Here is a 24,141-nt window from a genome sequence, read left to right as displayed (position 1 = left end):
ATAAGCCTTTGTCTCCATCTGCTGGTCGTGAATCAGACTTCGAAAACAATGTTATTTACAGATACAAGTATTTATGGTTACATGGTGTTGACGTGCAAGCAATATGATATATATATATAGTCAAGTTTATATAGCCTAATTTTATATCATATTTTATATATTCTCTAAATTCTAACAACCACAATGATGCTGTGTGCGTGCAGCACTCACTGTAATATTTGCTTAAAGTATGAAATGCACAGTCCATATGATCGTCAACTTTGAATGTTATATTGGCGGATTCCATCGCCAAAGTTTACAAGCACTCTGATGTAACTCATTGGCTTTTAGTCACGTTAAGGCATTTGAATCAATTCAACTGAACTCTTGGATTACTGTAATAGCACTATACGCAAAACTGAAGTATGTCTAGATGAAATGTAGACATTAATCTGGATAAAATGTTCTACAACTACAAAAAAGGAGAAATGACAAGTAATGTATGTATGCTTGGTGCGTAAATAACGGTATTGTATTATGTACAAATGCAAAACGTGCAACATGCTCACAAATGGTACTTCAGATTGAACAAATATACAAGCAAACAAATAAACAACAAAAAATATTTGAGTAGTGACATAAATAGAAAGAGCCGACGCACGAGACAGAGGGAGAGAGAGAGAGAGAGAGAGAGAGAGATCAATAAAGTGAAGCTGGAGAGATTGACGTGTAGTTATTCTGGAGAATTGACAGTCTTTGTGTTGTGTGGGGCGTGTGAACACTGTGGACAGGGAACACCGACGACATCCATGTGCATCTCTTTTCATTATTTTCTACTTTCTTGGCTCGAGTAACGTCGAAGAATAAAACGGTAGGAGTTTAGCTTTTATTTCAAAGCCGTTCAGAAACTTTATGCTTTCCTAAAACGTCACAGCCTATTGATAAAACGTTACACCTGTTCTTCCGGTTTATCATGCATTGTTATTATAAACTTCTTTTCAATATCAATTTTGACATTCTTTTGACATTGTTGCAACAAAGTGCAAAACGTATTGATTTGATTTAGTATGTTACTGTATGTTTAGCAATGTTGCGTATGTGTAACTGTAGCATACGTCCTCTCTAAATGAAAAAAAAAGTATCTCATGATGTAAAGACAAAGATCATACAAATGTCATGTAATTTCAACATCCAATCTAAATATAAACAAAAGTTCTTTCTTTTTGGGTTCGCATGCTTAAAGTTTATGTATAAAGATGTGGGCGTCTGTATTTAGTTTGCTCAAAGGTCTTGCACATAAATACTGTAATTGTGCTCAAAAATGCTTTTTTCTGTGCAGTAGGAGTGTGCAGTGTCCATTGTATGTTTGTAACTCAATGTGAAATGCAAAATATTTCGTTTTCTTCAATGAGTCTAACAAAGAATGACGTCAGGGGATTTCAGGAAAGAGCATATTGCAGTTCATGTGGTTCTGATGCCATCCGGTATTACTGTGCTTCTGAATTATTGATCACATCTAAATGACTGGGGATCTCTCTCTCTCTCTCACTGAGAGTTGGATGATCACTCTGTGTCTTGTGCTAGTGTCTAAGCTCTTCATAATTAGATACATATCAATGATAGGTAGATTAAAGGCTTGGGAGGATCCTCTAACCTTTACCATCAAAGTTGCGTTCTGTAGGGTACAAATGGCAGCATCATATCTGTCAACAAGAGATCAGCACACGCCCTGATAAACAGCAGCAGTATTTATATTATTTATCAGGAGACATGAGCACAGTGACCCGAATGGGACTTCAGTCCTTTAACTTCAGTCATCTCTTATTATAACTTTTAGGTGCCAAAATGGGGAACGGTTCAATGAAGCTGAACCCTCTCAAGCAGGTCAGTGGCTCGGCCAAATCCAAAAACAACGTGGAATCGAGTTTGGTTCCTCAGGTCCTCAGAGCTAGAGTGGAAGAGCTGGAAAATCAACTGAAGAAGAAAGATGAAGACCTGAGTGTCAAGGAGCTTCAGATCAAACAACTGGAGGAGAAACTTGCCCAGCAGAAAAAGACAATCTCAGAGATCTCTGATGCTTTGAGGAACAAGTGCTTCCAACTTAACAAGCTTCAGGATGCACTAAAGAATCAAGGGGAGTTGGATCTCCTGCCGTCACCTATTAAGGAAAAGGTCAGTCAGTGTCTTACCAGCCTGCTCAAAGACACCCTCAACAGGAGAAAAGGAGCAAAAGCTGGCGTGTCTGCAGAACCTTCATCCAGAACCTACGATTCCAGCGGTATTCCAAAATTTTACTTCGAGAGTGCACGAGTTTGGAAAGAGCAAAGGTGAGCTGTCTAGTGCATTCTTATTCTCTTGCTTTATGCTCTTCAATGCTAGTAGATGGATATATTTTATATTGCTTAGTCTTAGTATTTGATGAAATTAAGAAAGGACATCACTCTCAATTACAGTCTAGTAGCCATTCAATAGATGCATTCTCATAAAGGGTAAAAAGAGGTTTAAAGACGTGTCCTTCCTAAACTTAAGGCTTCTAAGTAACCATGTGAGCAGGGTTTGTAAAGTGTTTTTTATTATTTTATTCAGTATGTTTGTACAGGAATATTCATTATTGGATCCCAGCTAATATCAAGCACCCTTAAACACCTGAAATAGATCTGCCATTTTGCATGTTGGTAATCAGTCTGTGTTATTCATATGCTAAGCTCTTGAGTGGCCATGCTGTGTAGATACTCATTATGTTGGGAATCTTAAATTCACCATGCTGAGGTTCATTATCCTGCCTCTATTCTAACACTGACAAGCAAACAACTGTTGCACTTGATAGCTAGCATGAAATGACATGAAAAACAGCCCAATTAGTCATTTGTTGTCATCCAATAGTCCAACCATCAAGTGTTATATTTCTCCCTATTAGCCACCAAAATTAACAAAACAAATAAATATATATATGTATATATATTCTTTCAGAGTAACACCCATAATGTAAAGCTAAAGGATCTTTAATGAAATGTGAATTCTATCAATCATGGATTCCCTTTTCACATGACATCACGCATCTTACGTTCTGCCGCAAAGCAGTGTTTCGTTACTTCGGCTAGCGCCTCAGAATGGACTTTAGCAAGTCCTTTGCGCAGCTGGCACAAATACGGCTAGATTATGTACAACATCTTGCAGACAAATGTTCGCTTATGACAAGATTAAAGCTAGATGAAGGATACAAATACTTTGTTGAACAGTACCTGTTTGATTATGAAGGTAATTGTTTTGTTTTCTTTTTGTGTTAACAAAGGTGCTAGGATAAGTACTTGAATAAGTGAGTTTATCCGTCACTGTTGTTAAATTCCAGCGCGACGGCAAAACGGAAATTCTTCTTCTTGTTTGTTGCAAGACGGGGGTCATGATACACTTCTTTGCGAGAAGGCGGAAGTCATGTGACGTCATTTTGAAAAGGGCCTATTTCAAACATGTATGACTTTCTTTCTTCTGCACAACACAAAAGAACATTTCTAACCAAACAACATTAGCACCGTTGACTTGCCACTGAGACATTTCTCGATAATCTTCTTTTGTGTTCTACTGAAGAGTCAGTGTTGTGTGTAACTAGTTACTAAGTAATTAGTTACTGTATTTTAATTACTTTTCCCTTGAAAAATTAAAGTAAGGGATTACTCATATGTTTTCTGTAATTTAATTACAGTTACTTTTGATGTAATTAAACTAAATACTTTGAGAAATATATGCGTGTGCAATAGTGTAATTGACATCAAAATTCAAAGTCTTACTTTAAAATCTGTGCTCACATTTGTAATACTTTGGTCAGTTAATAATATTATTTATTTGAATGAATAAAATAAGCCGTTTCATGTCTATCCTTGAATCACTTAACTAATCAAGGTCGATGTAGGATATATAAAGTAATTAGTAATGAGTAACTAAATACTTTTTGGACAGAGTAATTTGGACAGTAATCTTATTACACTATTGAATATGTAATGAGTAACTAGTAATTAATTACTTTCTCAGAGTAACTTACCCAACACTGTGAAGAGTCATATACAGGTTTTAAACAACATGAGGGTGAATAAATAATTCTTTATATTATGGGTGAATTATCCCTTTAAAGCAAATTTGACAAAATGTAACTGTTTTTAACAGTGTGAAAAAGCTCCTCACAGATGCATTGAATAAGAACCAGTATCTGAGGAGACTGGAGGTGCAGCAGGTGAAAGACATGGTTGAATGTATGTATGAGAGGACATACCAGCAGGGAGAATACGTCATTAAACAAGGAGAGCCGGGGCACCACTTGTTTGTCCTTGCAGGTATGAATTAAATGTGCAGTTTAATTGTGTATTGTATTTTTCGACCATTGTCACACTGGCCATATGTTCATATGAGGCAAAATACATGGACAATTTGTTACATAATCATAATAATTTATTTGGTCAACCTCATTGCACATGTAATTTAGAATGTAAAAAGCATTCACATTTTTTTTAACATTTATGTAAGTTACTGGCAACAGATTGTTCAAAGATAAATGAACATTAAACATAAGCAAACATTACTTTTATCTTTAAAGAAAAAATAGAAAACAGCCTCATGCAAAGCATTCTTTGAACCAAAATAAAAAAAAAGGTTGATGAGGATTTCTTGTTCCCAGAATGCTTTGCACGAGGCAAAATAGTTATTTTCCTCTAAAGATAAAGACATGTTAATGGTTAATGCTCATTTATCTTTGAGTAAAATGTTGCAAATAAATTAGATAAATATACATATACAGTACTGCATAACTATAGCAACGAGAATGTTTGATTCTTACAGATGGCAAGCTGGATGTCTACCAGCACAATAAACTGCTCACGTCAATATCAGTCTGGACCACATTTGGTGAATTAGCCATCTTGTACAACTGTACCAGGACTGCATCAGTCAAAGGTAAATTCTTTTGTATGCTCTGATTGTATCTGATTGTATTGTCCTTAAACTGGGGGAAGACGGATTCAGGGGGGCCACAGATTTGTGGCATTTTACATAGAAATGTATCATAAATTATATGTAATCAAACATCAGAAAAATAATCCCACAAACCAAAATAAATGCTGTTTCAGCATTGTATAAATAAACATTTCATTGGTTTAATACAAATTTGAAGTTTAGGATTGTAAGACTTGATTTGAGGGGCCGCAAAGTGAGGCACCCTACACGGGGTACCCTACAAGGGGGCCTAACCATAAAAAAGTTTGAGAATTTAAATGCTGTCATTATTTACTCACCCTCGAGTTGCTCCAAATCTGTATACTGTACATTTCTTTGTTCTGTTGAACACAGAGGAAGATATTTTGAAGAATGCTTGTAACCAAACAGTTCTTGGCCATCATTGTCTATTATTGTAGGGAAAATTGCTCTATAAATTTCTTTGTTCCGTTGACCAAAAAATAAGATCTTTTGAAGAAAGCAAGCAGTTCTGGGGGACTATACACAACCACTGTAATTTTTCCTACTATGGTAATCAATGGTGGCCAATAACTGTTCGGTTACAAGCATTCTTCTAAAAATCTTTCTGTGTTCATTAGAAATTAGTAAAAATGGTGAGCAAATGATGACGGGATTTTTATTTTTGGCTGAAATGTCCTTTTAAATAATAAAATGTTTTTTGTGCGTACTGAAGAGTTGTTTCATGTGTTACATTTCATGTGTAAAATGTCTCAATGAAAACTAGATGAAATAACAGTCTTGCATTAAATTCAGACACAACAACCCATTTGTGTTTAAAGCAAGCTGTGACCATGTATTGGCCACATGTAGCCACAGGCTATCAAACAAACAGCTGAAACCCACAAAAACATCTTGTGAATTTTGTTGTCTTGTCATGTTAATCTTATTGGCTCGACAGTAACTTTGTTTGGTTGTTTGTCCACCTTCTTAAATCGAATGAGCTTGTCCTGTGATGAGAAATCATTCCAATGTTTCCTATAATTCTAAATAGATGGCTGCCCTCAAAATATCTTTTATTTCCGGTCCTAAAAGAGCAATTATGTGCTGTAAAACTCAATAATGTTAAATAATAAATCAATCCGGCACTTGGATGACTATTCCTGAAAGAAATTTTAAACTGACCATTCAAAGCCTTCAGGTCAATTCACTAAGAAAAACTATGAAAAACTATTTTGATCTTGAAATTGAATACATAATAATTGTGTCTCAACTTTTTGAGTCAGCTCAATAAAATGTTACCACTTCCTATCCCTATTGGAAGCAGCTGTTGCTTCCTGGTCAATGAACCATTGAAAGTTAAATATAAATCACTCAGTGAAGGGAAAAACAGAGATATGTTGGTATTTCTCTTACCTGCTGTGATGGTTGCAGCTGTCAGCAACGTGAGGACATGGGCCCTCGACCGAGAGGTCTTTCACAACATCATGCGGATGACTGCAGAGGCTCGCCACGAGCAGTACCGCAACTTCCTTAGGAGGTAAACCTGCTCTTCCATCCTCCTAAACATGTTATAGATTAGACAAACAAACAAAACAAAACCTTTTTTATATACATTAGCTGAACTATTCATAATAATGGTCAGTTCCGTTGCCTCTGTGACTTTATAGCTTATATAACTATTATCTGAAATAGAAAACATGAAAAGAACAAAATTCTATTCAGGGTCAAATATTCTAATTATGAAAGATAAATAATAGATATTATATAAGATTAAACAAACGCACTTGCTTTGTTTATCACTCTACAAATATAAAAAACCCTTGCCCTTCATCCAGTGTAGACGGAGTCAATCTGAAAATATCTGCATCAGTTCAAGCTTATTTAACATTCTGCATATTTCACATGACATGATCATGTAAATTTACATATTATTTGTGTTTAAACATGAACAAATGTCAAAAAAATTGTCTCTCCAACTGAATTTTTGCTTTTCTTTTAGTGTTTCGCTTCTTGGGAGTCTGCCTGGGGATAAATTAACTAAGATTGTTGACTGCTTAGAGGTGGTAAGTAAATCTTTAAATAGTAATGAAGTCTGGTGATTTAAAAGAAACGAGGCACCCCTTTCTGATTTAATACACTTATTTGCCAGTTAAAATCTATTCAGGAACCTTAAAGGGATAGTTCACCCTTTCCTAGAGTTTAGCAGAACAATGTAATTTACACAGGTTTGGAACAACTTGAGGGTGAGCAAAAGATCAGCCATCGAGACCAAAAGCGACAATTTGGGATACACAGTACAAATATTACATCTTTCCTCACTCGGCACGGTGTATTGTTACCATAGTTATTTGAATAAGGCTGAGCGAAGTGTTCGCTCCAATTGAGGGGACGAGTGATTTGTTAAAGATGTTTTTAGCAGCCAATGCCAGCCGACGACTGATTTATTCCACAACTCCAAGAGGGGCCGAAGAGAGTTTTTCTAAAAGAGTGTGGGCTTTGTCAACTCAATGTCAAATAACCTTCATTGCGTTCTTCGATGCTGAAAAAACATCAAGGACATTCCTCTCGATTGTTGGCCCCTGGGGTCGAATGGGAGAATGTCGTTATTCAATCACTCCGATGGAGTTGATTATATTCTCCTCTCTAGGGGTTTGGAACCAATGTAACCCAATAGTGGCCCAGATGTTTCGCACTGAGACATGCAGATAATGTGGAACTCTATTATTAAACAGTGGGGAATGGAATGCAAGGACGAACGCTAGGAGCAGAAAAATGTTTTTGAGAGCCGTGGCATGCCGAGAGAGCTTCTTTAATGAAACAGCAGTGCTCTGAGAGAGTCATGGTGTTGGACGGCTTGGGATGAGATCATGGATGGAGAAATTTGGACTCCTTTAGTGCTCAAAGACTCTCAGGCAGTTGAGCTTGTGGGTGAATTCCAAACTGCATTTTTGTGCTTCTGAAGGGTATTGAGGGAAGGAGACACCGCACGATGGGTCGTGTCAACTAAAGAGAAAGTGACGTTGATTTTTATTACTCCTTTCACCAAGTGTGTTCTAAATGGCTATATTATAAGATACAATTGCCCATCACCCTCCCGAGTTCCCATTTACCCTTTAGAGCGAGGGATCCTCACTTCCAATTGAAATATGCTCTTAATTCAACTGCATTGTAAATGGCCGATTTAATTTTCTAGAATATTTTAATAATTTTATGAAACTCAATGCTATATTCAATAAATATTTATACAATTTAAATAAGATTTTATCTCACACAAAGAGCAGTGACAATAACAAATATGTTTTCAATGCAATCTGTAATTTCTTGTTATATTAACAGTTCATCCATGAACATTGCAACCAGTTCTGATAATCAATAATTTTATTGTTATTTATTAGAAAGATGTTATTGCCTGGGTGTGAACACTAAAATGAAACCATCAAGAATATTGGTCCTATCCTCATCAGTAGTTTTTTCTGACCTTTGTAACACAAAAATGATACAGTGCAGAGGATGTGGGGACATATCGTCTTATATGGAGTCAAATATGGCAGCCTTCCTGTTGCCTCCCTTGGGGTCATCCCTTCGGGAACATGACAGCAATGGCTTGATGGTAAATCAATGGCTAAATTAGTTTTGTCTTGTTTCCTGATCAGGAGTATTATAATAAAGAAGATTACATCATCAGAGAGGGAGAGGAAGGAAACACCTTCTACATAATTGCCAATGGAAAGGTAATCTGCAATATATTACCATCAGTTTGTCTGGGAAAGGGTTGGGATTGAAGGGTCAATAAATCTGAGACTTCATTAAAAATCTATTACAAGTGCAAACCTAGAAATAAACAACACGTTGGACATTTTCAATCAATGTGTTAATATATACAGTATATTATATTTTTGATGAAACTTATATATTGCTAAGCATACAATAAATTCAATTGTTGCTTTACATGTAATTAGGTTAGGCCGAAAAAAATACTGACTAAATAAAGAAATTATAAGTAACAAGGAAAATACAGTAAATATGTAAGATTCTGCACTGTTCTGGCCACTGATCAAATATATTTAATTCACCTTGTTTCATTGACCACATCACTTTCATTGTACAAAATATTTTAGTTTGTATATAAGTGTGCTCCACGACCATTGAAGCTGACAAGATATTCTTTGAATTATATACAGGAATAAAACATGGAGTAGGTTGTAAGGTTTTGCATAAAATTTTGAAGACCATACTACCTTGAGCATTTGCTATAATGCATTTTGCGAATGCATTTTACATTAGCAAAAGTGACATGTACCAAATACGAAGAAATATTTTTATACTTAAATAACGATAATCTGTTTTAAAATTGAAAAATATAATATTATAGCATTTTTAGTGGTTGCATTAGACTCTGCACTGAAATATATTTACTGCATTTTGTTCAAGTTACAAATTTTGGGGGTAAATAAATAACATGAAAAACAAATGTACTTACTGGCGACCAAACTACAGGAATATTACAGTTTTTTTACAAGTATTTCTTTTTTGGCACAATTCAAATGAATATGGAGATATGGAGTATGATGTGACTTTGTAATGTTACGATTCATATAATTGTATCATTTATTTCCAGTAAAATCAACAGTGTATACCTCATTCTTCCAAATTCACCATTGATGTAACCTTTAGTATGCTCAAACCATCTAATGCTGAAGTTAAACCATCAAGAACTTTTTTTGAAAAACGGTGATTTAACTTAGCTGGAGCCGTTGAGCTGTGTCTGTGGGAGGTCGAGTGTGTTGAGATAAATCAGTAATTTGACACTGAAGGGGTTAAGAGACAGAGCTATCCACTGGGAAGCAACAGGAACTGTTTAGCATGAGCTAGTCAGCTTTGGGTCCTCTGTTGGTCTCTGCCCCACTGTAGCTCAAGATGGGGGGAGTTTTTCCGGGGGGGAGCAAATTTAATTACCGGAAATGATGGTTCTTGTCAGCCTGTCGCCACCATGTCCAGGAGCGTGTTGGGAATAAGGCCATTAGTGCTAGTCACCCAAAACTGAAAGGTCAAGAGGGTCACTGTAGTTGAGAGGATCATTTTACAGAATTGGGGATGAATCCAATTGTATGAAGAGGCTCGATTTCTTCAATACCATTAATATTGACTTGGCTACATGTTGTCTGCGATTGAAAGATTGTTTTTACTGGAATCTGTAAAAAAAAAGCATTCCAGGAAATGTCATTTCGACATCGTTTGATTTTAATCCAAGTAAAGATAATTACAGAAAGTAACATGCAGTTTCACGATTCAAACAGAGAATGTGATATAGAGCCAAACGTTATGGACTGCAGCTTTAATGTAAATTGCAAAATTGAAAAGTAAATTACAACACACTGTAATTCGCTGGTTATCTTTGTATGTTGTATAGATTAAAGTCACACAAAGCACACAGGATCATGAAGAGCCTCAGATCATCAACACCTTGGGGAAAGGGGATTATTTTGGCGAGAAAGCCCTCATCAGGTACAGACTTTCTTCAATCCCCAGCATCAATTCTCATTTTCCAACTAAAATCCTACTTCTTTTCATCAAAGGTGTCTTTTTGTATAACTGCAGTAACAAAGAACATCAATGGATAGCTTTTATGTTAACTGTGTTGATCCTGTGTTTATTATGACACATATTCAATTGCTGCCCAAAATGTCAATCATTTCAGTAAGGACCTGTAATGTCTATTGCATTTGATGTGTCCCTGCATTGTCAAATCACAGTGATGATGTCAGATCGGCCAATATAGTAGCAGATGAGGATGGTGTGGAATGCCTTGTCATTGATCGAGAGTGAGTTCACTATTCAGTATCATGGCATTCATCGTTCTAGCAATTAATGTGTTTTTATTTATTTTTTATCTCTCTGACAAAAAACAACTCTGTGTTTTCCACTAGAACTTTCAGTCAGACGGTTGGAACGTTCGACGAACTAAAGAAGTACCTGCAAAGTTATGTTGATAGTTTAGCTCGTGATGATAAGAAAAGAAATGCAAAGTAAGTACCAACTGTGTACTTTTCATATAAATGTAGAGAGAGGTATTAAAATGTTCTTGATTTGGTATTAATGTGCCATAATTTTTTTTTATTAATGCAAAAATATTAGGGCTGTCAAACGATTAATGGCAACTAATCGCATCCAGAATAAAATGTTGTGTTTACATAATATACGTCTGCGAACTGTGCATATTCATTTTGTGTTTATAAACACAGACACACTTTCTTATATTTAAGAAATATAAAAAAATGAATAAACATATGTAATACAAATTATTGGTGAATATATATAAATACATATTTCCTAAATATGTACACGTACACGTATGTGTTTGTGTACAAATACAAAATTAATATGCACAGTACACAGATTATGTAAACACAAACTTTTATTCTGGAAGCAATTATTCGCAATTAATTGTTTGACAGCCCTGAAAACTATACAATTGCATTCTATCTAATTCAGATATTTGTCTCTTTCCTAAATATAATCATTGATCATTGTTGTGTAAATCCTCACTAATTCTTTCAGGAGGTCAGGAAGCAGCACCCTGTCCACTCCACCAGTGTCACATGATATGATAGAGCTGAAAGAGACAGAAAGCAGCTTTGCATCTGCTATACTTTTCAGCAGTTTGGAGGTTATTTCCACGCTGGGAGTTGGAGGCTTTGGCAGGGTTGAATTGGTAAGAATCTTGTGCACCCTATATGACACACATTGCCTTTATCATAAAATAAATTACATATTAAAACATCTTAATTTGAAGGACATGAGCAATGATAATGATGCCAGATTTTCTCTAGGTGAAAATGAAGAATGAGAATGTGACGTTTGCGCTGAAATGCATCAAGAAGCGGCACATCGTAGATAACAAACAGGAAGAGCATATTTATTCAGAGAGGAGGATCTTGCTTGAGACAAACTCTCCTTTCATTGTTAAGTATGTCAAAGTCTGCTTTTAAAAGAAATAAAACCACAATGTTTATTCGCAGCAAGTGTGCAGATTTGGTTTAAACACGGAGGAGGGATGCATAAAGTGTGACTGAACATAATGTTTCTATTAATTGTTGTATAAATATTGGAAGGTTGTTGAACTTGCAATTTTGGGATTTGGGTGGGCTGTGAATTTGCCAGACATCTTTCATTTTGGATTTTGTTTTAATTTTCTTCTTCTAGAATGTATCGTACTTTCAAAGACAACAAGTATGTGTACATGCTATTGGAGGCTTGCCTTGGCGGAGAGATCTGGAGCCTTCTGAGAGACAGGTTAGTTTTCTCTGAAGTCACGTAACAGAGGTTTTACTGGTTTTGACGCTAAACAACATCTCTTCTGAAAAGAGCAACTCTGCTGATCACCAGCACATGTTGTATTTTGGATGGTGGTCTTCAGAATGGAATTCTAAAGTGTGGATGTTCTTACCAGACTGCTGAAGAACTTCCTTTCTGAATGGATGTTTTTTCAGCTGGGACATTATAAGTGTTGCGTGTGTGAGAGCTTTACTGTAATGTTTTAATCCAGGGGGAGTTTTGATGAATACACTGCCAAATTCTGTGTGGGCTGCGTAACAGAGGCCTTTGACTACCTTCATTACAATGGGATCATATACAGAGATCTGAAGCCAGAGAATCTGATGTTGGATTCTGATGGATACGTCAAACTGGTGAGCAAACTCACTGAGTGAACTCAAAATGAATTTGGCTGCAGCAATATGAATCTAATGCATCTTTTCTCAGGTGGATTTTGGATTTGCAAAGAAACTCAAGTGCGGGCAGAAGACCTGGACGTTCTGCGGGACTCCAGAGTATGTTGCACCCGAGATCATTCTTAATAGAGGCCATGGCCTCAGTGTGGACTTCTGGTCTCTTGGAATCCTGATCTTTGAACTTCTCACGGGAAGGTTTGCATCAGTCCTGTCCTCTGTGTGGTCAAATAAACCTTTTAGGGAATTTGCGTAGATGCGTAAGTGCATATGGCAGTTTATTAAACCATGTTCATCTGATTTTTCCTTAAGTCCCCCTTTTACCGGTTCAGATCAGATGATTATATACACATTCATACTGAAAGGAATAGAGAAGATGGACTTCCCAAAAAAGATTACCAAAAGGCCAGGTGACCTTATTCGAAAGCTCTGCAGGTATGATCATCCGTCAACAGTTTGTGCTTTTTCTACATGTTTTCTTAAACTATTCTCATCCCACTGTAACACACTGTTATTTTTTTAAATACTTGTTTTTGTCACATGAAGGCAAAACCCTTCAGAGCGACTTGGCAATCTCAAGAATGGAATAACAGATATAAAAAAACACAGGTGAGAAACACCCTAATCCTAACATAATGTCAATAATGTGTTGGTTAAACAGAAATGTCACAGTAGTTTGAAACATGGAGGATTTTCATTGGAGGCTCTGCACCTGTACTATGTTTAGACAGCCCTTGAAAAGCTCACAGCTGTACAAATTCAATAAGCTGACTCCAGTTGGTCTATGCTGTTGATTTACACTTTATCGTCTTGTCTGTTTGACTATTTCTTTAATTGTAGCCAAACCAAAGTCAAACCAAAGTGTAATTTGACTTAGTAACAGAAATATGTTCTGGCACTTTTGAAATTAAAAAGGTTTTAGGGAGGTTTATTTCTTAGAGGAGAAACCCCCCACGTGGACATTTATAAATATGTCACTTTAATTATTGTATAAATGCTATAATTGACTCAATTTGTGACTTTATTGTTTTAACGAGCTTTGTAGGTGGTTTACAGGATTTAGTTGGGTTGGTCTGAAGTCCAGAAGTCTGAAATCACCTCTTAAAAGAGAGGTAAGCCACATAGATACAGATTAAAGATGCTCCACACAAAAATTTAAATGATGTCATCATTTACTCACCCCCAAGTTGTTTCAAACCTGTAGAAATTACTGATGAATACAAAGTAAGATTTCTGGAAAAATGTTAGCCACTGAGATTTCTGACTATACTAGGAAAAAGGATTGTAAATTTTTTTGTTCTGTTGAACACAAAATTAGATATTTTGAAGAATTTAGGAAAGCAAACAGTTCTAGGTCACCTTTGACTACCATTGCATTTCTTCCAAAAAGGGTAGTCAATGATTTCTCAGAAATGTCAGTTGCTTACATCTGTCCAAATATCTTTGTTTTTCGACAGAACAATGAGATTTCTGTCATGACAACTCTCGGAGGGTTTAGCATGGTAGTGTACATGACATATTAATTTCGGCGGAATGGATCTGCCACGCTGCTGCGGCAGAGCAAGTACGAAGACTTGCTACTGCCAATACATCTACAGCATACTGATGCTGCACATATAACTTATATGAATAAACGTCTTGGTTACGTCTGTAACCTCAGTTCCCTGATGGAGGGAACGAGATGTTGTGTCGAACCGACAGATGGGGTTCGCCGTTAAGAACCTATCAACTCGGACTTCTTTTAGAAAAGGCCAATGAAATTGGCGAATAAAATTTGCATGCCGGGCTCTGCCTCTGGATGTCCGGTATAAAAGGAAGCTGGCGTGCTTCATTCATTCACCTTGTGTTCTGAGGAGCCTGAGAGCCTCTCACGACTGCTGCAGAGGGCGATATTTGTTGTGCCATAAGGGACACAATGTCTCGTTCCCTCCATCAGTGAACTGGGGTTACAGATGTAACCAAGACGTTCCCTTTCTATCGGTCTGTCGATGTTGTGTCGAACCAACAGATGGGGTTCCCATGGAAAATGCCACTACGCTGTATCGTGTCGCAATCTCTAGTGGAGCGATGGTGACAGGACTTGCCGTGTCATACACGAGAGCTTTCGCGAAATTGTAACCTTCCAGTGTGATTGGTTGGGGGTCCCAGAGTTTCCTCAGGGGAAAGGTGGGAAGCCCCGACCACCCATTTACGGAAGGGGCCTTATCTCTCTTTATCTGTGAGAGGCCGTCTGGTCAGGGTTCACTGGGTAAGCGCTGCTTCCTTAATTAGGGATGCGCTGCAGAGACCACTTCCTACCGTCGGGAGGAGTTTAGCGGGATACAAACATGGTCTCGCCATTTAGGGGAGATCTCATGAAATAAGTTCGGACTGGGGCAGTTAACCGCGAGGTGGAGGTCAACCTGGGTAGGTCACGGGTTAACAGAGATGGGAACCGTTCATGAGGTTAAGTTGGACGGAACAGCCCATGGGGGGTGTTACATTCCTCCGGTAGCACCAGGTCCGGTTAGAGTTATACGCTAGATCATATTGAATCTCGGCCAAAGGGACAGGGCTGCAAAACCCAGCCCCCCTGCAGGGAACCTCGGGCACGTGGCCGGGTCGGGTCTCAGGCTAGCGTGAGACTTACCGGACCCTAATTCTAGGCAATCAGGGGACACGGAAAATGCTTGTAAGTCTCCTACCCTCTTGGAGACGAGCGCCAACAGGAGAAGCGTCTTCATCGTGATGAGGAAGAGCGACCTCGAAGGGGCTGGGAGGGTACGGAGCGTGACCGAGGCGGCTCTGCCTTCACGCGCCCCTTAGGGTTCTACTGATCAGGTCGTGCTGCCCTAGGGAGTTTCCAGTAGTGGTAAGCGGATGCTACAAACACTTTCAGTGTGGAGGGGGAGAGGTTAGTCTCCAGTCCCTTAGGAACAGCTTGTTTCGATCGAGCACCTCCGTGGGTCTTCTCTCCGAGAAGAGCACCGGGACGAGAAAGGGCGCCACTTATAGGCGTATAGCTGCCCGGTGGCTGGGGCCCAAGCCTGAGTGATGGTCTCCACCACAGGGAGGGGGGATAGCCAACTCAGGATCTCCTCGTCCTGTCCAGGGGCCAGACATGGGGGCTCCAGATGTCTGGCCTGGGATGCCATAATGTGCCCTTCCCCTGAGAGAGCAGGTCTTTCATCAGGGGAATCGGTCAGAGGAGAGTTGTTGTCAAGAGCTTTAGCTGCGAGAACCAAGTCAGGTTGGACCAGTAGGGTGAAACTAGTAGTACTTGATGCTCCTCTTCCCTGACCTTGCACAGGGTCTGTACAATGAGGTTCACTGGGGGGAAGGTGGATTTCGTTAGTTAGCTGCGCCATGTTCATCCTGGCTTTCTTCGGATTTCACAGAGGCGCGTAAATCTCCACCACTTCCAACTTCAAACCTTCAGCTCAACCCACCATCTCCGACCTGTCAGTGCTCGATTCGGAGACAATCGCATACTTCACTAAGCAAAGCAAGTCGGATCCGGCCAGGAGAGGCCACTTCATCTACATTTACATCTCCACTCTCCAATCCAACTGTACCAAACCCTCCTAGCCTACCTTCATTTCAGAACACCACATGCCAAATCTTCATCTGACTAGTCTTCGTTGACGACTGAAACCGCCCTGCCACTCGCTTTTGATTCCTCAAAGCTGTTTTGCTCCGATCTGGCATCCCCGCAGACCACTTTTTCAGCCATTCCTTCTGCATCGGTGCAGCAACAACAGCCACCCAAAAAGGCCTCTCTCAGCCTCAGACCCAAACGCTCTGCCTCTTGTCATCAGAGGCCTTCAAAATGTACATCCGGTCAGAGCATTCCCTCAGCCGAGAAGCCCACTGGACCCTCATCACGTAAATCATTTAGCAACAAACTTTCAACCACCGACCAGGCATCTTCAGTCCTCCACCAGCCAGTATCACAGCAGCAACCACTCCTGCAGGGACCCGTGCTTCCATCTCATGCTCTGCCACAGCAGACACCAGTAGTACTTAGTAGTAGTAGTAGTACTTAGTAGTAGCAGACACCACCCAACACGAAGCCAGTATTGGCACAGCACCTCTCCCCCAGGGACCCCCCGAAGAGTCCGCTGCTTTATCTCGTTTCATTTCCCATGAGCCTTAAGCCGCGGACACATTTGACTTTCCGTATAAGAGTCCGTCTCATGCACAAACGCGTCCACACAGCTTCCTGCACATACTCAGGATTGGTTGAAGATTAGTCGCATTGCAATCTAAGGAGGAGAAAGCTTCCAAAACTACCTAAATTTGCGTTTGGGGAAAATTGGAGGTCCTACAGATGTTAAACTACTTGACGGTTTTGAGTTACCATTTAATGAAGGGAGGAGTGACGTGTACTCTCTTCGGTTCATTGAACACCACTATTGACGCTGCATTCTGGATCAAATAAATTAGGCAGACCACACATTATGCACAGCTAGTAAGTAAGGAATAAAAGATCCTTGACTTATCTTAGATCCAGATGCTTTCAAAAATGCGCTGCTCTGCTACAACAATCACTAGCCAAGTTTTAAATGTAAAGCAGTAAGCTCATTGGCTGCTGATACAGAAGGAACGATCAGCTGCACTGTGTAGTAAAATGATTATATGTCAGATCGGTTTAGACTTTAGGACTGCGCCATCTAGAGTTTCATGTCAGAACATTCTCTGTCATTTATAACAAGTTTGGAACAACTTGAGGGGGAGCAATTCATGACATCATTTCCTTTGTGGGTAAACTATCCGTTTAAGTGGATGAAAGAACAAATAATTGAATATTCAAACTAATGTTATGATCTGGAATCATGTATTATAAGATGACAAATATCAAAGCAATTCTCAATGATTGTTTTGGGCGAGCTCAACTATTTCAATGTTTTCTCTCATTCTCTCACTTTTGTTTTGTGTCTCCAGGTGAAGGGACCCACGGACCACAGTTACTTTGACAATTATCCCCCCGATGAAGAGATTCCTCCGGATGAAATGTCGGGTTGGGACGTGGACTTCTAATGGACCCCTGTATGCACCCTGAGTGTGTTCAAACAGTGTGTGGTCAACAAATCTCTTCCAACATTTTATGTCTCCAACATGTTTACTTTTGTTAAAAGGATCTTGTGATCACGAAACAAACAGAATCAGTTTATATGCTGAAACAAAAGACTCCTTGACTGAAATCTGCTGTTGCGGTGGAGTGGGAGGCACAGCAGAGGAGGAGACACGTAAGAATGAAATTGTTGCATTATTATGATGTCAGAGTGTTTAAATGGAGAGCCGTATAGTACATTGGGATGGATATGAGATGCATTGTTGAGAAATAGTTTGGCAGAAATAATTTTGCAAGCACGTAAGAGGAGTGTGTGTGAGTAAGCATTGTAGAGAATAGTGTGAAACCATTGGTAATATTTACCTAAAGACATAGAGACATTTTGCGGTCTGACAGGAAGGTGAGATGTGCCTTGTTTTAGAAGTGTCAATGATATAATGTATTTGAACTCTGGAAAGTGATAACCACCCGTGACTGTGAATACGGCACTGATGAGGTTAAAGAGGTTAACCTCAAAGAATGACTTGCACTGCAGTTTGGGAAATTCAAGCAGAGTTGTGTGAGGAGTAGTATTTTCAGTGACTTTTCCTGGAGCTTGTGAGGTTCACGTCGGCCTCACCTCTGCACCTGAGCCGAATGTGTTTTTACTGATGTAATAGTTGAGGATTTGTGGTTATTTTCATTCTTTTTATGAATAGGAAATGTTTGTAGTTTTTAATGCAAGTTTGAGTAATCAGAAAAGACCCCAAGATATTTTGCATAGTCATGAACTGTCATTGTACATGTTGAATTTGTATAGAAAATACAGTGATTTAGGTTTGCTTTGCTGTGTTTACTTTTCTTCGACTTTTTATATTAATTGCACTCTGGTTTGTAAATGAGATATCTATTAAATAATGGACTCAAATGCGGCTGTATGGTGACTTTCCTGAACTTATCGACCCATTGGAAAATTCCATGATGTAACAGTCTCAGCATTATTTTAATTACATAACAAAGCAATCAATATTTAGTAGTGTTAGTCAGTTGGAGGATTGAGGGTTCAACATTAACACATGATAAATACAAACAGCTACACGACTCTTAAAAGTACACAACTTTATTGAGTTTCCTTGATGGTCTGTCAGAGTCCTCTAACTAGGGAGATCGGTTACAAAAAATCAGCATTTTCACTAATTTGACTCGTAATCCACGCTTTGTGCACACCTGTCTAACCTTTGTGCAGCAAAGCACTGAATGAATGTTTAATGAAGCCCCTGCTTGCTTCACAAAAATAACAAGGTAGGCTACAGAATGCAGTACAGAAAATAAATAAATGCTTTTAAAGGTAATTTCCATATACAAATATAATTTCTTATGAAGCTTATCATACAAGCACATCCTTTCACCTACAGCATAACATTTACAAAACACAGTGTGCTGGAAGCCCTCCAAAAATATATATTACACAAATGCTAAAGGAGTGCTTTACATACTGTGTCTTTGGGATTTATATGTTATATATTAAGATATTAGGCCACTTTTACATATACGTTTACATTTCTCTATTGTCCAAAGATTGAATATAAATTTAGAACAACAAGAAAATTCAATGGGAACACACTCCATTTATACGGCTGAATGATATGTCATTATTGTAGCTCAATGTTATATAAGAAAACAGTACAAATGTGTACATAATACATTATAAAAAAAACCTCACTTTTGTATCCAAATAAATCAATGTGGTAAAAACGTTTTGCAAAAATAAGTAAACATGACAGTGCTGTTCCGTTTAACATTACTCCATAAGTTACACGTCATTGTGAAATGTAAGTATTCTACTTGGATGTTTATTTAGCATATGAACATGCATATGACATTTTTTTTACTATCCAAAATCGTTTAATGTGGTAAGGCACTTTATAAAGGAATTGCTTAAACAATCAAATGGCTAAATACGCGACATACAATTTCCATAACTATCTACCTAAGCATGTTAGTATATGAAAAACCTGGTTTGATGATTTTTCCTCATTTGCAAAATTAATCGAACAATAATTAGCAAAACTCAAATTATGGCTGATATCTTCAGCATTTTCTGAACAGCTTGAATCTGAAACCTGTCTGAAATAGTGGTTTCTTGTTAGCCATAGTTGTGTAATAATACAGTTGTGTGAATGAATGACAAAACTTTACAAAATCTTGGCAGTATCATGAATTTAGTGGAACTTTAAGGATGTAACCTTATACGGGTAGTGATGGAAGCATGTATCATAAAACATATATTTACAAATGCAAGATATGTGGAAAAACTCCTGCCCAAAGGTTCATTATGCTTATAAAATGTGATGTAATAATGTGAAATTGTACAATCTGCGCAATTAATAAGAAAATAAATATTTTCTCTTATTTAAGAAGATTGAGGACATTAAAAACAAGTTCACCCAGATATTAAGCACTATTTTAAGTGTAATGTGGACAAAAGGAATTGTATGTTACATATTACTTATTTTTAATATAATGATATTTTTTACAAATGTAACAAAAAAAGATTCATTTTCTTTCTTTCAGCTTTAACCACATTTGGGCTTTGCAGTAAAGTTTACCTCTATTTAGCAGCCATAGAATACAGACATTGAGAATCAATCAATGCCAATGTAGCAAAAATATAGCTTTGATATCATAAGATTATAAAAACTGTACAGAATCAGATTCATGATCAATAAACAAATGTTTAAAACAACTGCTGATGAATCTTGAGGTTATCATTTGTGATATTTGTGAGAACACAGGAACCTTGATAGTCAAACATAGAGTTTCTTTGTATGTTCATGAATCTCAGATGATGATTAACGAATTCCTTCTGGGAAAGCACTTTGGTCTTCACAATCCTTAAAGCTAACGACAGTCCTTCAAGGCTTGTGAAATAATGTTTTCAGTCAGCTACTGCTATGTAGGCTTTCTTCCAGTGCAAAAATTGGAAATGGGTTTCGGAGGCTGGTTGAAAAGACCAAAACGTTTCATCGACAGGCACAGGAGTCCACTGTCATGTTGGGGTAGACCTTGAGAACCACGTTCTTGTCTTCATCAAAGAAGAGGATGCTGAGGGGAGACATCTTCTCGGGTACACAGCAGGGCTCTGGGATTCCGGGGACCACACCTACCGCCCGCACAATACTTTGAATGGTGGCGTGGTTTGAAGGTTTTAAAGACTGCAAGAAGTAAAAAAGTAAGCAGTTAGCTACCTGTACATCCTCTGGAACCTTCTTAACCCCCCAAAACTATTAGTGGCTGTAGATGGAGAACTCTCTAAAATATAGTTTTTGTAACATTTCATATCAGTACTCACTACTCTCACATAGCCTTTCATGAATTTTGAAAAACAAACACAAGCACGAATTATCAGATATCGGAGAAGAAAGCTGTCCACCAACATAAATCTTGAATGCGCAACAAGTGGGTCTTAGTTTTCTATGAACAGCTTTAGCAAAGAGGCCTTAAACTGACAGATCAAAACCAAGATTTTTTTCCTGACTAGGACCACATGTTTCTTTACTTTGAATGCCATAGAAGAAAACAATTGGTAGCGGCAGTTCACCTAACAACATGTGTTCTCAAAGTGAAAACATGAGGTGAAAATATTTGAGTGACATTTCTTTCAGGTGTTTTGTAGGAGTGATAGGCAGGTTATATTATGAACCATGAAACTGTACAATGATGGGTAATGTGAAAGCACTGCTGTGAAGTCTACAGGGTCGATTAAATACATTTACAAGTTGATTTTTCCAGACCGCCACTTGGTGTCGCTGATATTTCAATTCTCTAGAGATGCATTGTGCCCTATTTTCTCTTGATGTGAATATCTGCATCTTGAGTTGGTCAACAATTTTGACCTTTGACTTTTTTGCTAGATAATAAATCCAACTCACTGACTAAAATTGTGTGCAATTAAACACTTGAAATTGAATGTAACTTTGTGCATATTTGAGGCACTGTGACGTACCTTTTGCATGGGGAACTGACAGGACCCTGAGCAGTAGAAAGCGTCGAAAGACTTTGGGGAGATAATCCACTCACTCCAGCCGATATCTGCGAAATCTACCTTTAAATATCTGCGAGCACAGTTTTTAGGTTCGATCCATTGTTTCTTACGTGCTTTCTTTATAGTCTGCTCATCAAACTGCAGCAGCGGATTCTTGTGCCGTGGGTTCTTGCGAGGTTTCTTACGAGGACGCTTGACTGGCTTGGTCTCCGTTGGATCATAGGGACTGGTCTCATCCCAGGTCGGAATCTCATATGGGTACTCAGGCCCTGGAAGTTCGTTATTCTGTAGCGGCAGTAGGATGTTGGCAGAGCGCCTGGTCCGATGTTGCGAGGCACTGCGATTATAAGCATCAAGTAAATGAAGATTAGGCACTAATTTACCTTTGTGTCGCTGCAGGGTGGACACAACACTCTCGGGTTCTGATATAGCTGAGTCATTGGCGTAGACCAGAATGTAAGGAGATCTATCAGACAAGAGTTTCTTCCAAGGCTGTCGTCCTTTGGAGTCAATGTCAATGCCTATAAGAAGTTGGTCGTGATGCTTGGCTTGGTTGATTACACGGGTAATGTCTTTCCACTGCCACGATATAAAGTCCCGGTACATTGTGGAAATGTTAATGGGAAAATGGCCGATTGTTCTGGTGGAGTTATCCACAACGCTGAAAGTCCAGACATCGAGGTGAATGTGACCTTGTCGCCTGAGATTATGGTGAGGACAGCTCTTAGACCTTGCGCATCTGTGGCTGCTGTTGCGCAAGTCACCAATATAATAATGCAATGTTGCTGAGAGAACGTCCTCTGATTTAGTGAGGGAAGTGAGATTAAAGATTTGCAGCTGCTTGTTGTTGATTGTACCTAATGGGAGGAAGACAAATTAAACTAGGATTATGACATAAAAAAGAAACAATTTTCACATCATATATATTATATTAACTGAAGCCTAACACGCGTTTATACATTAAGATTATAATTGAACACTAGGGGGCGGTATAGTACGACCATCGCCGTGGTGTTGGACAGCGCACATGTGCAATTTCTTTTTTGTCAAAACTACATCTTATAACATTAGAATCAGTATTTTATATAACTGAAAAAATACTTGGAGCGAGTATCGGCACTTGTAAAACACTAAGGATGAACGCTATAGCTCTACAGGTCAGACATTTAACTTAGCGCGATAATAGCCTAAACTAACAACATGACGCAAATAAAACGTCTAAATACTGTAAATGAAAATCTGCAGGACAAGATGTGAATCTCGGGCTGGTGGAGCAATTTACCATAAGTGCGATTTCTCAACAGGTGTATCTGCACCGACTGCAGCGAACGCTTACTCTGGACACGAAGAACTTAAAGTCACCTGGAAGAAAATGTCTAACGATTTTGACGAGGTTTGACATACCTAGATGCGCTTTAAAGCTGCGCACTGTGTTTCCGTCCTTAAGAGCGAATTCCGCGCTGTTGTATTTGGCGTAGAGCATCTGCATGTGTTCAGAAAGCGTGTCCTGCTCTGTTTTCTGCGCATGCTGTCTGCCTTGCGTCTCCACTTTCGGTCCAAATTCCGCGTCTTTTGCGAAACCCACGGAGGATGTTTTAAGCACAGCACAGTATCCACAGCTCAGATAGCCCCATCCCAAAAGGAGGACGAACAGTCTTTGACAGCGATCCATGCTTGACGTACGGGACTGTGAGTTTATCTAGGTGTACCAGTGTTGCGTGCGTTTCTGAACTCTTCAGGGGAATAGCATCACATGGACGCTGTTGACTTCAAAAACAATGAAAATGAAACAATGTGTCAGTGTAGTCCCAAAATGCAGGTGTCCGAAAAAGTCGACCTTCATGCAGCAAATATCACGGTCCTGTATGAGGATAAATGTTCAGTGTGAGTTTCTATAGCTGTAGTCCGGATGGTCAGACTTGATCCTCGGGTTTTGTGTTTCGCAGCCTGTCGCTCCTCTCCTCTGACTTCATTGAAGGTAAAGCTTGTTGCGCTAGAAATATATAGGGCTTATGGGAGCAGTGGGATATTCTTCTTCACACGAGAGCGCAACGGAGAGGAGGAGTGCAAGAGGAACGCGTGCGTGCGTCAGGGAGAGAGAGGGCGCGCGCGCAGGCGCTTTTATCATGAGCAGCACTTTAATTGCATTAGCTACGCTTCCTAAACAGTAGACAAATAATGTTATAGTGACGATTCAATTTAATTTAAATGAATGAATTAAAATAATAATGGTAAAACATGATTTAAAATTTTCTTTATTGCATCAAAAGAAACTTTTGCATCTTGAACGTATACTAGCTAAATGTCTCTGGAAGCAACTTTATGACTCGTTTGGGACTGTTTTGTAATGCTTGATAGAGATCCGAGAAACGTCTCTCAGCAAAGCTGTGTGTCTGGGATGACGCGCTGAATGACAT

At 38.7% G+C, this 24,141-nt stretch overlaps 2 protein-coding genes across 2 annotated transcripts; one reads left to right on the top strand and one right to left on the bottom strand.

Moving 5' to 3' along the window:
- Positions 1–743: 743 nt before the first annotated feature.
- Positions 744–18,517, top strand: prkg2 (protein kinase cGMP-dependent 2). The gene is made up of 19 exons (XM_056745864.1): positions 744–850; positions 1,817–2,306; positions 4,138–4,304; positions 4,807–4,920; positions 6,352–6,457; positions 6,920–6,983; positions 8,574–8,651; positions 10,331–10,425; positions 10,674–10,742; positions 10,848–10,946; positions 11,479–11,632; positions 11,751–11,887; positions 12,124–12,213; positions 12,467–12,608; positions 12,682–12,845; positions 12,960–13,082; positions 13,194–13,256; positions 13,693–13,759; positions 17,571–18,517. Exons 2-19 carry the CDS (start codon positions 1,825–1,827, stop codon positions 17,664–17,666), a joined length of 2,310 nt encoding a protein of 769 aa, XP_056601842.1. The 5' UTR covers positions 744–850; positions 1,817–1,824; the 3' UTR covers positions 17,667–18,517.
- Positions 18,518–18,798: 281 nt separating this feature from the next.
- bmp3 (bone morphogenetic protein 3) lies at positions 18,799–23,808 on the bottom strand. The gene is made up of 3 exons (XM_056744866.1): positions 23,129–23,808; positions 21,686–22,581; positions 18,799–20,894 (listed from the first exon to the last, which is right to left on the bottom strand). The coding sequence occupies exons 1-3, from the start codon at positions 23,394–23,396 to the stop codon at positions 20,703–20,705; spliced, it is 1,356 nt and encodes a 451-aa protein (XP_056600844.1). The 5' UTR covers positions 23,397–23,808; the 3' UTR covers positions 18,799–20,702.
- Positions 23,809–24,141: the final 333 nt, after the last annotated feature.

This window comes from Triplophysa dalaica, chromosome 4 (genome assembly GCF_015846415.1).
Source record: "Triplophysa dalaica isolate WHDGS20190420 chromosome 4, ASM1584641v1, whole genome shotgun sequence".
Taxonomy (NCBI): Eukaryota; Metazoa; Chordata; class Actinopteri; order Cypriniformes; family Nemacheilidae; genus Triplophysa; species Triplophysa dalaica.
The sequence above is the reverse complement of the archived record's forward strand: the minus strand, read 5'-3'. Positions and strand labels throughout refer to the sequence as shown.

What these genes read in the sequence shown, in the direction of transcription:
- prkg2 (XM_056745864.1), top strand. Translation starts at nt 1,825, where the DNA reads ATGGGGAACGGTTCAATGAAGCTGAACCCTCTCAAGCAGGTCAGTGGC. An exon ending in CAGGACTGCATCAGTCAAAG is followed by an intron (nt 4,921 to 6,351) that starts GTAAATTCTTTT and finishes TGATGGTTGCAG; the next exon opens with CTGTCAGCAACGTGAGGACA. An exon ending in GGCGAGAAAGCCCTCATCAG is followed by an intron (nt 10,426 to 10,673) that starts GTACAGACTTTC and finishes GTCAAATCACAG; the next exon opens with TGATGATGTCAGATCGGCCA.
- bmp3 (XM_056744866.1), bottom strand. Translation starts at nt 23,396, where the DNA reads ATGGATCGCTGTCAAAGACTGTTCGTCCTCCTTTTGGGATGGGGCTAT. An exon ending in CAGCTTTAAAGCGCATCTAG is followed by an intron (nt 22,582 to 23,128) that starts GTATGTCAAACC and finishes TCCTCCCATTAG; the next exon opens with GTACAATCAACAACAAGCAG. An exon ending in GTCAGTTCCCCATGCAAAAG is followed by an intron (nt 20,895 to 21,685) that starts GTACGTCACAGT and finishes TACTTCTTGCAG; the next exon opens with TCTTTAAAACCTTCAAACCA.